Source organism: Moschus berezovskii, chromosome 13 (genome assembly GCF_049115385.1).
Source record: "Moschus berezovskii isolate FMDL1 chromosome 13, NW_MosBer_1.0, whole genome shotgun sequence".
Taxonomy (NCBI): domain Eukaryota; kingdom Metazoa; phylum Chordata; class Mammalia; order Artiodactyla; family Moschidae; genus Moschus; species Moschus berezovskii.
This window is the reverse complement of record NC_142472.1, coordinates 70893857-70911500: the sequence shown is the minus strand read 5'-3', so window position 1 is coordinate 70911500 and position 17644 is coordinate 70893857. Positions and strand designations below refer to the sequence as shown.

At 42.3% G+C, this 17644-nt stretch overlaps 1 protein-coding gene across 1 annotated transcript in view; it reads right to left on the bottom strand.

The window, feature by feature from the left end:
- CPB2 (carboxypeptidase B2) overlaps positions 1-17644 on the bottom strand; it is a 66475-nt gene that overhangs the window by 42080 nt on the left and 6751 nt on the right. The window contains exons 2-3 of the mRNA XM_055426819.2: positions 6048-6123; positions 2068-2192 (exon numbers count right to left, since the gene is read on the bottom strand). Coding sequence (XP_055282794.2) covers positions 2068-2192; positions 6048-6123 — 201 coding nt within the window. The remainder of the gene's footprint in view (positions 1-2067; positions 2193-6047; positions 6124-17644) is intronic.

Here is a 17644-nt window from a genome sequence, read left to right as displayed (position 1 = left end):
TTTCCCTCGTGGCCCATCACAGACACAACAGGCAAGTGTCGGGGGAAAATCACTAAGAAATCTAGCAACCTCAAGGTGAAAACACCGCTAGCATGATGGGCTGAAATTCACAAGCCCTCTGCATAGAGCCTCATGGGCGCTGAAGAGACAGTGGCTCCTGTAGGGTATGTTTTCAGGGCCTTCAAAACCTGACCCTTTCTCCAACATTATCAACATTTCTTGATGGTGACTTAGTGCCTTTTAAATGAACACAGGAATAAGGAAGGTATAGGAAAGTGATCTCATTTAATTTCTCTTGCAAGGGGTCATACAGTTAACTTAGGCACAAACATTTTAACTAAGACGAAATTGAGCCATTCTGTCACCTGGAATGAACAAGAAAAAGTTAGCTGCCATTCTAATAAAGCTTTCTGTACTTTTATTTAGAGTTAGTTGTTCAGTTGTGTCAAACTTTGTGACCCCATGGACTGTAGCCCACCATGCTCCTCCATGGAAGAGAGTGGTAGCCAATCCCTCGGAGAAGGCAATGGCAAGCCACTCCAGTACTATTGCCTAGAAAATCCTCTGGATGGAAGAGCCTGGTAGGCTGCAGTCCATGGGGTCGCTAAGGGTTGGACACGACTGAGCGACTTCACTTTCACTTTTCACTTTCACACATTGGAGAAGGAAATGGCAACCCACTCCGGTGTTCTTGCCTGGAGAATCTCAGGGACGGGGGAGCCTGGTGGGCTTCCGTCTATGGGGTCACACAGAGTCGGACACGACTGAAGTGACTCAGCAGCAGCAGTAGCCAATCCCTTCTCCAGGGGCTTCCCTGGTGGCTCAGACTTTTATTTAGACCAACAGGTAAAAGCCAAGACTTTGACATCAGAACGTTCTGAGTTAGAGTCCTAGATGTGCCACGTTCTACCTGGTTGACCTTGAGAAACTCCTTTGTAAATCTGAAAAATTTTTTCTTACACACAGTGAGGATAGTATCTACCTCACAGGGTTTAATAAGGGTTAAAAGATACAATGTATAGAAAAGCTTAGTACCTTTCCTGAAAGGCATCGGATACTAATAACATGTTATTATAATAATCATAGTGTATTATCCAAAGATTGCCTGGCATCCAGGAAGTGCTAGGGCGGCAGGAAAACACTGATGCTTGGGTAATGGTTACAAAAGGAGATATGGACAGGAGACTCTAAAAGGAAGAAGGCATGGGCTTTGAACAGAAAACATACCTAATGCATAATTTAGTTTAGAGCCAGACATTCCGGAATGCTCGCTGACCTCTTGAAGCAAAATTCCCTTTAGCAACTGCTTTTTTAAGTGATATCACAAAGTCTACTAAAGTGAATTACATTTTGCTTCCTAAGTCCAAGAACAGAGTAGAGGAATTTTAAGAAGGAACTGGGAGAAACCATAAGAGGCTCCAGAGATCACTGAATCTAACAATCCATTTCAGACAAAGGACCAAGGTCTTGAGTAGTAAACCACTTGTTCAAGGTCATGGAGCCAGCCTCTTGGGCTTCATCACATGTCCATTCCAGAGATTTCCACGTGGCATGTTTAATGTAAGTTTTCATTTTTCTAGGAAGCAATGATACCATCCATTAGTAAACGCTTTGTGTGTGTTGTGTGTGTGTGCTCAGTTGCTCAGTCATGTCCAACTCTTTGCGACCCCACGAACTGTAGCCCACCAGGCTCCTCAGTCCATGGAATTTTCCAAGCAAGAATACTGGAGTGGGGTGCCATTTTCTGTTTCAGGGGATCTTCCTGATCCAGCGATCAAACCTGAGTCTCTTGCATTGGCAGGTGGATTCTTTACCACTGTGCCACCTGGGAAACCCCAAATGCATCACAGGTGCTTATAATGTTTGCGTATGCTCAGTTGCTAGTCATGTCTGACTCTTTGTGACTCCATGGATTGTAGCCCACCAGGCTCCTCTGTCCATGGAGTTTTTCAGGCAAGAATTCTGGAGCAGGTTTCCATTTCCTAGTGCTTATAATAGTAAACTGGGGCAGGTTTCCATTTCCTAGTGCTTATAATAGTTACTCAATAAATATGGAATTATGCCTACCTGAATAGAATTCCGCTCACATTTAAATGGACTTTCACATTGCTTACATCAGATGCATTCACAAAAAAATGGACTTCGTATCCCTTCACAATATATTCAGCTGTTACTGGCTGCCAGAGAACAATCTGCAGTTTCAAGAAGGAAATTGATAAAACAAAGACAGTTTTTCACATGGTTCTCATCTGTAGCTAACGCCATAAAAGAGTATCTATAAAGGAAATGAAAAAATAATTTCTGGTCACTGGTCCACTCACAGTCACCAATCCCATTCACACATGTGGTAGTGTAAACATTTATTCTGTAGGGGGCTTGTTTTAGTCTGTAACCCCAGTGGCTAATGAGGGCCTGGAATTTACGAGGTACTCAATGAATATTTGCTGAGGCAATGAACTGATGAATGAACGCATGAATATTTACAGTCCAACTGTAGGACTGGACATGTATGTCAGATGCTTAAAGAGAAATCAAAGTTGATCTGGAAAGAAAGTTGATTAATGGTGCTTTTTTTTAATAAAAATCCCATACCTTTGATTCTAACATCACATTGGTGTTTCTTTCCTTTAATCTAATTGTAGCCTTTGGGTAAAACCTTCCCATAATATTTACAGTTTGTTTTTTCTTTTCTCCAGCTTTACTGTGCTTTTTCAAAGCACTTTCACACCTATTGCCTATGATCTTTTTACTAACTCTTTGCCATAATCTAGGCAGGAGTTATTATTTTGATTGCTCAGATGAAGAAATCAAGGCTTGAAGCTAAGCCATCTAAAAATCACACACCAAGTAGTGGCCAAACAAGACCTAAATCCCGAATCTCGGACGCTTCTTCTGGCAGTACTTCCTCTGTCTGCAGTGTCGTAGCCATGGAAACATAGCAGGCCGCTATTCTGCTGGGAAACGCTTAGTTCTCTGACCCTGTGTGCTGCTGTCCCTCTTGATCCCCTACAGGCTGAGGCTGAGTGGCTCCAGGGCTGCAGCCAGTCAATGGTGGCATACCGCAGGCATACCATCGAAGGCCCATTCCTGCCAGATTAGGGTTTCCTCTTGCAGTTGACTTTGTCTTAAGGACTTACATGGTCCAGTCAGATTTTCATCAGGATTGTCCTGCAGTCTAGAGGTTGTCCAGGCATGACCCTTTTTGCACAGTGGTGGCTGCTCAATGGTCTGTGGGTGCTCCCCACCACCTCCAGCTCCTTCTTCATCCTTCACAAGCAGACCCCTTAACAAGTCTCTTATATCTCTAATCTCAGAAAACCTTAGCCCAATAACCATGGAGCCAGCGAATATTTTATCATGATATTTTTTAACTCTTAACAGTTTTCTATATTCAGAGGAGTTCAGTCCCAGGCATGAAAATGTTAGCCAGTTTTCTTTAGTGTTTTTATGTTTACACTTTAGCTAAGCTTTTAAAACAAACATCTATTCAGTTCATTTCAGTTCAGTCACTCAGTCGGGTCTGACTCTTTGCGACCCCATGGACCGCAGCACATCAGGTCTCCCTGTCCATTACCAACTCCTGGAGTTTACCCAAACTCAAGTCCATTGAGTAGGTGATGCCATCCAACCATCTTATCCTCTGTCATCCCCTTCTCCTCCTGCCTTCAATCTTTCGCAGCATCAGGGTCTTTTTAAATGAGTCAGCTCTTCACATCAGGTGGCCAAAGTATTGGAGTGTCAGCTTCAGCATCAGTCCTTCCAATGAATATTCAGGACTGATTTCCTTTAGGATGGACTGGTTGGATCTCCTTGCAGTCCAAGGGACTCTCAAGAGTCTTCTCCAACACCACAGTTCAAAAGCATCAATTCTTTGGTGCTCAGCTTTCTTTATAGTCCAACTCTCACATCCATACATGACCACGGGAAAAACCATAGCCTGACTAGACAGACCTTTGTTGACAAAGTAACGTCTCTGTTTTTTAATATGCTATCTAGGTTGGTCATAACTTTCCTTCTAAGGAGTAAGCGTCTTTTAATTTCATGGCTGCAGTCACCATCTGCAGTGATTTTGGAGCCTAAGAAAATAAAGTCAGCCACTGTTTCCACTGTTTCCCCATCTATTTGCCATGAAGTGATGGGACCAGATGCCATGGTCTTAGTTTTCTGAATGTTGAGCTTTAAGCCAACTTTTTCACTCTTTTCTTTCACTTTCATCAAGAGGCCCTTTAATTCTTCTTCACGTTCTGCCATAAGGGTGGTGTCATCTGCATATCTGAGGTTATTGATATTTCTCCCAGCAATCTTGATTCCAGCTTGTGCTTCTTCCAGCCCAGCGCTCCTCATGATGTACTCTGCATATAAGTTAAATAAGCAGGGTGACAATATGCAGCCTTGATGTACTCCTTTTCCTATTTGGAACCAGTCTGTTGTTCCATGTCCAGTTCTAACTGTTGCTTCCTGACCTGCATACAGGTTTCTCAAGAGGCAGGTTGGGTGGTTTGGGATTCCCATCTCTTTCAGAATTTTCCACAGTTTATTGTGATCTACACAGTCCAAGGCTTTGGCATAGTCAATAAAGCAGAACTAGATATTTTTCTGGAACTCTCTTGCTTTTTCCATGATCCAGCAGATGTTGGCAATTTAATCTCTGGTTCCTCTGTTCTAAAACAAGCTTGAAAATCTGGAAATTCACGGTTCATGTGTTGCTGAAGCCTGGCTTGGAGAATTTTAAGCATTACTTTACTAGTGTGTGAGATGAGTGCAATTGTGCGGTAGTTTGAGCATCCTTTGGCATTGCCTTTCTTTGGGATTGGAATGAAAACTGACCTTTTCCAGTCCTGTAGCCACTGCTGAGTTTTCCAAATTTGCTGGCATATTGAGTGCAGCACTTTCACAGCATCATCTTTCAGGATTTGAAATAGCTCAATTGGAATTTCATCACCTCCACTAGTTTTGTTCTCAGTGATGCTTCCTAAGACCCACTTGACTTCACATTCCAGGATGTCTGGCTCTAGGTGAGTGATCACACCATTGTGATTATCTGGGTCATGAACATTTTTTTGTATAGTTCTTCTGTGTATTCTTGCTACCTCTTCTTAATATCTTCTGCTTCTGTTAGGTCCCTACCATTTCTGTCCTTTATTGAGCCCATCTTTGCATGAAATGTTCCCTTGGTATCTCTAATTTTCTTGAAGAGATCTCTAGTCTGTCCCATTCTATTGTTTTCCTCTATTTCTTTGCACTGATCGCTGAGGAAGGCTTTCTTATCTCTCCTTGCTATTCTTTGGAATTCTGCATTCAAATGGGTATAACTTTCCTTTTCTCCTTTGCTTTTCACAGCTATCTGTAAGGCCTCCTCAGACAGCCATTTTGCTCTTTTGTATTTCTTTTTCTTAGGGATGGTCTTGATTCCTGTCTCCTGTACAATGTCACGAACCTCCATCCATAGTTCATCAGGCACTCTATCTATCAGATCTAGTCCCTAAAATCTACTTCTCACTTCCACTGTATAGTCATAAGGGATTTGATTTAGGTCATACTTGAATGGTCTAGTGGTTTTCCCTACTTTCATCAATTTAAGTCTGAATTTTGCCATTAGGAACTCGTGATCTGAGCCACAGTGAGCTCCCGGTCTTCTTTTTGCTGACTGTATAGAGCTTCTCCATCTTTGGCTGCAAAGAATATAATCAATCTGATTTTGGTGTTGACCATCTGGTGATGTCCATGTGTAGAGTCTTCTCTTGTGTTGTTGGAAGAGGGTGTTTGCTATAACATCTGTTGGACTTCTGTTATTGTAGCATCTTTGTTGGTTTGCACTTTGAATCACAAGTCACTATCATTTTAACTGGCTGAAAAGTTAAAGACACAAATGCAGGACGTGTTATTGGGGAATGAAGTGACCAGAGGAGAGGAGAGAACTGTGAGAAGAGGGTGTGTACCAACTATATACAAGCCAGACTACATATAGGCGAGAACACGGCACACCGTTCTTTCACAAAACTCAGTATGAAGACACGAAATATGAAGCTAAATGATGGAGAAATTACCGTGTATGTTGTAGTAACATTCTGCAGAATTTCAACTTGCCTGGAGGTTCTAGGAAGAGCAGATAAAACCTGGCCCCTGGGAGAAAAACAAACACAGGAGTTTGAGATTAAGTAAAAAGTGAAAATAAGATAAATTATATAGGGAAGGGCTTCTAGGTAATTATGAAAAGAAACAAAATATTGAAATAAAAGAGGATCTCACCATAGATTTTAAACAACCTAGATTTTGTTTCACTCTAGATGGAGAAATAGTAACCAAGTTCACCCTTCCTTCTAATTGAAAACTAATATATACGTGTGCATACATATACACACACACATAAAACAATGCACTCAAGAAATTGAACATATGCAACATGATGAAACATGGTATCCTGTATGGGGCCCTGGAACATAACAGTGGAAAAACTGGTGAAATCTGAATAAAGCCTGCAGTTTAGTCAATAGTAGAGTACCCGCGTCGGTTTCCAAGTTTTGACAAATAATACCATGATTATATAAAATGCTAATATTAGTGAAACTCGGTGCAGTACATACAAAAACTCTCTAATATTTTTGCAACTTTTCTCTAAATCTAAAAATATTTCAGATAAAATTTTAATTAAAACAAAAACATGTACCAAGAACTCTAGAAGCTCAAAAGGTTATGATAACTTCTGCTTGTCACTATTAGGAAAGGCTTCATGGAAGAGGCAACTGGTAAGTTAGCAGTGGAAAGCCAGGCTGGCAGAAGACAAAAGGGCATTGTTGGGAAGATGGAAAGATGTTTATTTTTGCCAAGTGTAGGATTTAGGTATTTAGGGCAAGAGAATAATGGTAGCCAAACAGAAGAGAGTTTGGAAATTTACGTTCATTCTCCCCTAGAGAAGTTTTCCAATGCACATTGGAAATTTAGCCTTTATCTTGTAGGCAATTAGGAGTTAGGAAACTGACATCATATGACATGTGATTTGTAAGAATAATTTTGATAACAGGGTGGAGGATGGTTTATTTTGAAAAGCCTGATTCAGTTCAGTTCAGTTCAGTCGCTCAGTCGTGTCCGACTCTTCGCGACCCCATGAATCACAGCACACCAGGCCTCCCTGTCCATCACTAACTCCCGGAGTTCATTCAAACTCATGTCCACAGAATCGGTGATGCCATCCAGCCATCTCATTCTCTGTCATCCCCTTCTCCTCCCGCCCCCAACCCTTCCCAGCATCAGAGTCTTTTCCAGTGAGTCAACTCGTCGCATGAGGTGGCCAAAGTATTGCAGTTTCAGCTTTAGCATCAGTCCTTCCAATGAACACCCAGGACTGATCTCCCCTAGAATGGACTGGCTGGATCTCCTTGCGGTACAAGGGACTCTCAAGAGTCTTCTCCAACACCACAGTTCAAAAGCATCAATTCTTTGGCGATCAGCTTTCTTCACAGTCCAACTCTCACATCCATACATGACCACGGGAAAAACCATAGCCTTGACTAGATGGACCTTGGTTGGCAAAGTAATGTCTCTGCTTTTTAATATATTATCAAGGTTGATCATAACTTTCCTTCCAAGGAGTAAGCATCTTTTAATTTCATGGCTGCAATCAGCATCTGCAGTGATTTTGGAGCCCCCAAAAATAAAGTCTGACACTGTTTCCACTGTTTTTCCATCTATTTCCCATGAAGTGATGGGACCAGATGCCATGGAAAAGCCTGATTAAAGGATTCTAAATTCTAGAAATAAATCTATGGAGACTTGATTATCAAAAGAGATAAAGAGGAGCTCACAGAAACAATAAATTCAGAGGTTTTGTGTCAATTAATGGTACAATTTAAGCATAAACTCCTCAACCAGTGACCAAGGGTATATGTCCAAGGATATGTGTTGCAGGATGATTAATAGTAACAATAACTGGGAACCACATATATGAGTGCTCAGTCATGTCCAATCCTTTGAGACCCCATTAACTGTAGCCCACCAGTTCCTCTGTCCATGGAATTTTCCAGGCAAGAATACTGGAGTGGGTTGCCATTTCCTACTCCAGGGGAGTCTTATCGACCCAGGGATTGAAGCTGCGTCTCTTGAGTCTTCTGCTTTGGCAGGTGGATTCTTTACTACTTGTGCCACCTGGGAAGTCCAGGAACCACACGAGCGCTTATCAGTAAGTGAATTTTTAAATGCTGGTGATATCTCCACATTCTAGAATGTTTTGTCGCCGTTATTAAGAAAGAGTCAATTTAAAATATTTAACTTGGGGGATTTCCCTGATGGTCCAGTGGTTAAGACTCTGCATTCCCATTGCAGGGGGCATGGGTTCAATCCCTGGTCGGGGAACTAGGATCCTGAATGCTCCATGGCATGGCCAAATAAATAAATAAAATAAAAGAATAGTTAACTTAAGGGAGATTTACATTATTTATTAAGAGAGAGAAGCAAGAAATAAGTAGAGAATTGTATGAAATATTATCCCATTTTTGTAAAATAATACGTTGGAAAGCAAGAAGAAAATTATTAAGTGTTGAAAACAGGAGAAAAGTTCTAAACAAATAGACAGCCCATTGTTAACGTTGATTTGGATGGTGGGGAATGACCACCATCATTGGATTGGGTAGGTAAGTAGAGGGAGCAAATAAAGCTTGTTGTTAAAACTAAGGTCTCCAAACTTCCACATGAGAGATGATACTCAACTAATGTGAAATTGTACACAGGTATCCTGGTAGCTCAGCTCGTAGGAATCCACCTGCAATGCAGGAGACCCTGGTTTGACCCTTTCTTGGGTTGGGAAGATCCACTGGAAAAGGGTAGGCTACCCACGCCAGCATTCTTGGGCTTCCCTGATGGCTCAGCTGGTAAAGAATCCGCCTGCAATGCAGGAGACCTGGGTTCCATCCCCAGGTTGGGAAGATCCCCTGGAGAAGGGAACTCCAATATTCTGGCTTGGAGAATTCCATGGACTATGCAAAGAGTTGGACACAACTTTTTGAGTGACTTTCGCTTTCACATAAATGTATAGAGAAATGCATGAAAGCACAATCACCAGAATGTGATATCTTCACAGGGTGATGAAATTTCAGTGTTTTTCTTCCTAATTGTATGATTTTCCGTATTGTTTACTTCTCTAACCAAAAAGAACTCTTCATTTTTTAATCAGGGGGAAACTACATAAAAAAAGTTACTCTGACTCTGAAAAAAACACTACCAAACTTCTTAACAATGCTGGTGGCCCTCTTACAAGCACATTCCTTATTGTTTTCAAATGTCTCTGGCTCATCACTGGAACATAGTTACTGGTGACTTTCCTAGCCTTCCATAGTACTTTTATTCTGGCATATCCTTCTCTAGGAATTTTTTTAGTATTTATTTATTTGGCTGCACTGAGTCTTTGCTGCAGCACATGGGATCTTCAGCCTTCATTGCGGCATGCCGGATCTTTAGTTATGGCACATGGGATATAGTATCCTGACCAGGGATGGAACCCGGGTCCCCGTACATTGGGAACACGGAGTCCTAGCCACTGGACCACCAAGGAAGTCCCATGCCCTAGGAATACTTTGATCCCCCTTTTCAACATCTGCCACAATAGTTCTGACATTCCTGGTTCACTTAGAACAGGCCATTATTTTCTCCAAGCTTCCAAGCGTCATCCTGGTGGTAGTTAGCACCACCTCCCAAGGCTCTAACTAGAATGTCAAATCTAGTATCATGGGCAAGTGCACCCCTTTAGGGACAGAGATCTTGTTCCTTATTAACACACTCAGCACTTGGACACCCAGGTTCTGTCATGACTTAACCCTAGGTATTAGTTTGGAGGCCAGTGGGGGGAGGTAGGAGTAGACGCTGAAGGCTGATGGTCAGAGATGACACTACAGAGGGAAGTCCTGATAACAACAGGGGTGATGAGATTGCTTTGCTTTAAAGCCAGGTGGCAGTGCTTAACTGGCTGTAACATGATGGGCATGATTATTATAAAAAGCAGCAAGGTCAGAGTGGTACCCAGAGGGAATGACTCTCAGAAAACTGGAATTAATTAAGAGAACAGAGAGTTCTTAGGGGCAAGAAAGACGGCAGCCAACAAAGGTATTGCTCAATCTTTACAGTCAAAAGAAGTCAGGGATGGGTGAGAGTGGCTAAGGACAGTTGTCCCAGTCAAAACTCAATCCACTGTCCAGTTCCCAGGCCTGGGCCACTTCTTAGCCAATAGAATCTCTTGCCTGAGGGAGGAGTCAGGTCCCCACAAAGAAAGACCCTGCCGCAGTAGAGAGAAGGCTCTTCCTCAGTCCTTTTCGAAAGAAAGCTATGGCTGTTTACTCAGGTCACTCTGCCCACTGGGGAAAGGAATACTCAAGCATGCGGAGGTGGATTGTTTTTTTTCTTTTCTTTTCTTATTGGAGTCTACTTGCTTTACAATACTTTGTTAGTTTCTCCTGTACAGCAAAGTGAATCAGCTATTATGTACACATATACCCCCTCTATTTTTGGATTTCCTTTCCATGTAGGTCACCAGAGACCACCAAGTACAGGTCCCTGTGTTACACAGTAGGTTTTCATTAGCCCAACCATCCCGACATCTTTACGACTGATGTCTTTAAGAATCTGCTCTGAAGGCACAGCTGAGGCCCTTGTTAAGACTGCATCACAGTTCAATTCCTCCTCAGCTCGTATCTCCTTCCTTTATTCCTCCACACATGTTGCTCCTGAGATCCCGTTCCAGTAAATTCCCTACATGCTAATCACTATCTCAGAGTCTGCTTCCTGGGGAAACTAGCCCACAGCAGTACAAATGCCTACTGTGTGAGATAAAACATGAAAAATTGCCATACAAACAGTATCAATACTCTGCTATAAGAATGTAACATCAGGAGTTACTTTTGTCTGGGGTAGTCAGAGGATGGAGACATTCTAAGCTGGACTTTTGAAATAGGTAGGATTTGACTGGTGAATGGGCAGTGAATGGCCTAACACTAAGACAGATGGAATTTTGGCAAGTGAATTGGAGATGAAATGGTGTTAAGTGCTGATGCATAAGTGGGAAACAAAATCAGAGCTCAAGGAATGGCATGTGACCCAGGTGGGCAGGAATATGGGGCTTACATCGGGATATACCAGGAAATATAACCAGGATAAATGGGCGGCCTAGGACCTGATCATTGAAGGTCTTAAATCCTGGGTACCATTTTGGAAGTTTGAACAAAAGAGTGACCAACTCAAAGATTTCTTTTGAAGTGAAGTATAAAGAAGTGGGCTTCCCTTGTGGTTCAGCTGGTAAAAAAATCCGCCTGCAATGTCGGAGGCCTGGGTTCGATTCCTGGTTGGGAAGATCCCCTGGAGAAGGGAACAGCTACCCATTCCAGTAGTCTGGCCTGGAGAATTTCATGGACTGTATAGTCCATGGGGTCACGAAGAGTCAGACACGACTGAGCAACTTTCACTTTCATAAAAAAGTGGGGATACGTCCTGAGGAAAAAGAACAAAGCTGGAGGCACAATCCTCTTAGACTTCAGAAAATACTATATGAAAAGATGAAAGAATACCCTACCGACTAGGAGAAAATACATGCAAACAATGCAACAGAAAAGGGGTTAATTTGCAAAACATACAAACAGCTCATGCAGCTTGATATATTAAAAAAAAACCTAGTCAAAGAGTGGGCAGAAGACCTGAATAGACATTTCTCCAAAGGAGATATACAGATGGCCAACAGGCACAGGAAAATGTATTCATGTGAAATAAAATTAATTTTTTATGGTAGGACAGGAAAAATTTAAACATAAAAATTTTCTCTGTTCTTTGGCCTCCTCTCTCTCCCATACCTTTCATCTGAATTACCCCCCCAATCAGGAGACATACCTGTCTAAAGAGCAACATACTCCTAGCATCAGTAAGACAACTCCTTAAAAGATAACACTCACACTCCCTCCTGATCTTGTAAGGATCACGATGATCCTTAGATATGGATTTTGTAAACTGTCAATAGTATGTCATTTAATAGTCAACCCTCTATCTCAGAATAAACTTTTATTTAATATAACCATGCCTTGACTTCTAACAGGTGAACTGTTCTCCAAGCTTTCTGAGATGCTCTTCCTAGGTTATAATACTCAACTTGGCTCAAATAAAATTTTTTGTTTCTTTCTTAGATCAAAGAGATTAATTTTTCTTCAACACTCAGCATTGCTCATTATTAGAAACATGCAAAACTACAATGAGTTATCACCTCACACCTGTCAGATGGCTCTCATGGTAAAGTCTATAAATAAATGCTAGAGAGGTATGGAGAAAAGGGAACCCTCTTGCACTCTTGGTGGGAATGTAAATTGGTGCAGCCACTAAGAAAAATAGTTATTTTTACAAACTAAAAATAGAGTTATTACATGATTCAAGATTCCCACTCCTATGCATATAACCGGAAAAGATGAAAACTCTAATTTGAAAAGAGATATGTGTACTACAATGTTCATAGCAGCACTAAGCTAAGGTATGGAAGCAACCTAAGTGTCCATCACCAGATGAATAGATAAAGAATATGTGATACACACACACACACACACACACGTTCCCTCCCTGTTGGCTCAGCAGTAAAGAATCTGCCTGTCAATGCAGGAGACACAGAAGACCTGGGTTCAATCTCTGGGTCGGAAAGATCCCCTGCAGGAAGAAATGGCAACCCACTCCAGTATTCTTGCCTGGGAAATCCCATGGACAGAGGTGCCTGGCGGGCTATAGTCCATGCAGTCTCAAAGAGTCCAACACAACTTAGCGACTAAACAGCAAACAACATACACACACAATGGAATATTACTCAGTTATACAGAAAGAATGAAATATTGCCATTTACACCAACATGGATTGACATAGAGATTATCATACTGAGTGAAATAAGTCAGCAGGGAATATGATATCATTTATATGTGGAATCTAAAAAATAATGCGAATGAATTTATTTGCAAAACAGAAACAGACTCACAGACGGAAAACAAATTTATGGTTACCAAAGGGGAAAGGGTGGGAAGAGGGATAAATTAGGAGTATAGAATAAACAGATACACACTACTGCATATAAAACAGATAAACAACAAGGATTTAGTGCATAGCACAGAGAACTATAGCCAATGTCTTGTCATAACCTATAAACAAGGAATCTGAAAAATACATAATGTATAACTGAATCACTTTGCTATACATCCAAAATTAACACAATATTGTAAAATCAACTATACTTCAATTACAAACAGGATGTGGGGATTTGTATAATTAAATCATTATACTTTTAGAATTTACTTCTAAATTTTAAAATGAAACTCCTTCCAAATTAACCTAACAATGAAATACAACGCCTTACAAAACAACGATCTCTTCACTATTCGAATAGAGGTTGAAGTGCAGGTCCACGTAAAGGAAATTTTGTGTTGACTAGAAGATAAGATGGAGAAGGCAATGGCAAGCCACTCCAGTACTATTGCCTAGAAAATCCCATGGATGGAGGAGCCTGGTAGGCTGCAGTCTGTGGGGTCGCTAAGGGTCGGACACGACTGAGCGACTTCACTTTCACTTTTCACACATTGGAGAAGGAAATGGCAACCCACTCCAGTGTTCTTGCCTGGAGAATCCCAGGGACGGGGGAGCCTGGTGGGCTTCCGTCTATGGGGTCACACAGAGTCGGACACGACTGAAGTGACTTAGCAGCAGCAGCAGCACCATAGTGATGGGGGTATAAATTTACCATTAATATGTAACACCATTCCAATAATATGTAATTACCATAATACCACTAATATAATAATATGTCCAAGTTCCAATTGTGGTGAGCTGGACTCTTCCTATCTCCAGTTTGACCAAAGGGCAATGCAGCAGAATCAAATAATGAGATGGGGTCGGTCAGATGCTATGTAGCCCAGGCCCCAGGCACAGAAACTGGTCTTAACTGGACAGTCTAGCTGGGTTTTATCAACAGGACGCTATGAAGGCCCACAACAAAACCAGACTGGACAGGCCAAATCCTAGATAGAGGGCAAAATAGGCTGAAGGCTGTCCTGGCCTTGATTTCTGAGTTTGTTTCAGAAGTACTGGAGTTCGGCAGAGGTGATAACTTTACTTCATCACCACGCTTAGATCTCTACTGGAAGGGGGTCTTTGTACTCTGCTGGCACAATTCTTGCTGGGTTTAAAGGAGTATTAGATTGCACTTGGGCTGGCCCTGGAATTCTCCACCCAGGGAATTCTCCGCCCACTCCCTTAAGCCCTAATGACCTGGCTGCCTCAGTTCAGCTCAGTTCAGTTCAGTTCATTTCAGTTGCTCAGTCGTGTACGACTCTCTGCGACCCCATGAATCACAGCACACCAGGCCTCCCTGTCCATCACCAACTCCCGGAGTTCACTCAAACTCATGTCCATCGAGTCAGTGATGCCATCCAGCCATCTCATTCTCTGTCATCCCCATCTCCTCCCACCCCCAATCCCTCCCATCATCAGACTCTTCCAGTGAGTCAACTCGTCGCATGAGGTAGCCAAAGTATTGGAGTTTCAGCTTTAACATCAGTCCTTCCAGGACTGAAAACCCAGGATTGAGCTCCTTTAGAATGGACTGGCTGGATCTCCTTGCAGTCCAAGGGACTCTCAAGAGTCTTCTCCAGCACCACAGTTCAAAAGCATCAATTCTTCGGCGATCAGCTTTCTTCACAGTCCAACTCTCACATCCATACATCACCACTGGAAAAACCATAGCCTTGACTAGACGGACCTTGGTTGGCAAAGTAATGTCTCTGCTTTTTAATATGCTATCTAGGTTGGTCATAACTTTCCTTTCAAGGAGTAAGCGTCTTTTAATTTCCTGGCTACAATCAGCATCTGCAGTGATTTTGGAGCCCCCAAAAATAAAGTCTGACACTGTTTCCCCATCTATTTCCCATGAAGTGATGGGACCAGATGCCATGATCTTTGTTTTCTGAATGTTGAGTGTCAAGCCAACCTTTTCACTCTCCTCTTTCACTTTCATCAAGAGGCCTTTGAGTTCCTCTTCACTTTCTGCCATGAGGGTGGTGTCATCTGCATATCTGAGGTTATTGATATTTCTCCCGGCAATCTTGATTCCAGCTTGTGCTTCTTCCAGCCCAGCATTCCTCATGATGACCTGGCTGCCTCTTAACCCTTAAATTCCCGTACTCCCCTCCCTTCAGAGAGAAAGTACCTTTGGAGTTTGAGTTCTCCTTCTCTATCCTCTGACCATTGAATAAAGGCCTGTCTTGCTTGCATCAAACTCGGGTTCATCATTGGCAACAGGAACCAGAGCAGGGAAAGAGCTTCCTGACGGGATTCCTGTTCAGCCAGGCCCCAAGATGGTGGCCTTTCGTCTCATTAAGTAATGAGATCACCTTATGTCAAACCTTCCAGTTTTGAAAATCCATTTCCTGGCTCTGTGCCGCCTTACTTAGAGACCAGGAAATGTGGTCATAGTGGAGAGAGGAGGAGGATTTGTGAAACTAGTTCTATCAACTACAAATTGGCACTTGCCAAGGGTGCTTGCCATCTACTTCTATAAGCATGAAATCAGGTGCTGCTGACCTTTAACCCACCCACCCACCCACCCACCCCACCCCCGCCCCCTGCCGAAGGGAGTTCAGCGTGGAGAGCAGAAATGAGGTAAACTGGGGAAATGGTCAGGACAGGTCTTCAGATAGTTAAATGTTCTCCAGACCAGATTTAAGAGCCCAGTTCTTGTATCTCCTCTTATCTAAAAAAGCATCAAAATCTTTCATGGTGACAGCTGCTCCTCATGACTAGCAAAGGCTTCACAAAACCAGAAGAAATCTGGAAAAATATGTGCCTGATTGCATGTATTCCCACGTCACCAAAAATCACAGATATAGTGAACTCCAGCCCCCACCCTCCACCCCACCTCTTTGGAGCTGTTCCTCTGAGGTGCTGTCTCCTGGGCTGCAGTCCTCATTGTGCCCCCCAAAAAGACTTAACTCGAGACTCTCACATTGTGCATTTATTTTTAAGTTGACATTCTTTGCAACAAGTTGCTGCGATTCTCTCTCAATTCCCACTCTCCCAAAGGGATGAAGTTTGGGGTGTTACTTCCTTCAACTCAGCCTAGTAGGGAGTTTACAGACAGAAGGACTGGTGCCTGAGAAAGCTAAACCTGTGAAAAGCTAAACCTGCAAAGGCTGGCCTCCAGTTGTGTATGCATGCATGCTCATTCGCTTCAATCATGTCCTACTCTTTCTGACCCCATGGACCGTAGCCGTCCAGGCTACTCTGTCCATGGGATTCTCCAGGTAAGAATATTGGAGTGGGTTGCCATGCCCTCCTCCAGGGGATCTTCTGGACCCAGGGATCAAACCCACATCTCCTGCATCCCTTGCATTGCACGTGGATTCTTTACTTCTGAGCCAAAAGGGTCTAGGTTGGTAAATAAAATCCAAAGAAAAACCACTTCATGGGATGCAGTTATTGCTCAGATGCCATCCAATAGTGCCACCTAAAGGAGTGGTGAGATCTTACAGTGGCAAGAATCTGGAGGTAAAAGCAAGATTCTTAGAATTGGAGTCACATCTGACTTTACAGGTAACTTTATCCTGTAGAGGGTGATACAATTAACATCACCATGCGAAGCTGTTAGAGCTTAAAATTAGTCAAGGGTTCATTACATAACTTAGGATTATTGTTCTCATTCACATTTTGCTATGTTAGGTTTTTGTTCCTACCTTGTGTCCCTGGTGGCTCAGACGGTAAAGAATCTACCTGCAGTGCAGCAGACGAGTGTTTGATCCCTGGGTCAGGAAGATCCCCTGGAGAAGGAAATGGGAACCCACTCCAGTATTCTTGCCTGGAAAATCCCATGGCCAGAGGAGCCTGGCGCACTTCAGTCCATGGGGTCGCAAAAAGACAGACACGACTGTGTATATTATAACACACACACTGTATATTTTAGCAAAAAAATTTCAAAAATGACACATCGTGAAATTTTAAGTGAAGAAGAATTTTTTTGTGAATTTTATGCATATCCTTTCTCTGATTGTCCAAGCAACATGTATACTAATGAAGATGATGATTCTTCAGAATATAGTTCTGATTCAGACAATGTGAATATTAGACCACAAAAAGACAAAAAACCTTAGTGACTGATTCTGATAAAGTGAAAATGAAGCTCACAGTGCTGAAGAATGCTCTTTTACTTCTACTGAAGAGTGGATCAGAGACAATATTTCACAGAAATTACACTCCACAGGTGTGTCAGGTATAACTGTTGAATATAATAACCCGCAAAGTGTTAGTAAGATAACAGAATTAATTTTTGGCTGGCCAAAAGAAAAATCACCACAGGTGTGCATTTCTGCAAAAATCTCCCAGTCAATAATTAAGAGTGGGATAAAAAGTCATAGAACTTACTTTCTATGGAAGGGCAGGGAAAGATTACTCTGCCATGTAGGATATGTTGGGGCAATGAGAGATGAAAAATAAAGACATGTTTTGATGACATCTCTGAAGGGATAGAGTTAGAGGATTTAACCAATAATAATTTGGTGATGGGGGAAGGCTTGCATCAAAAATAGAGTGAAAAATACAAGCACAGTGAAATTGCAGGTCATTTTAAACCAAGGCTCAAAGACGACTCAAATTGCTCATG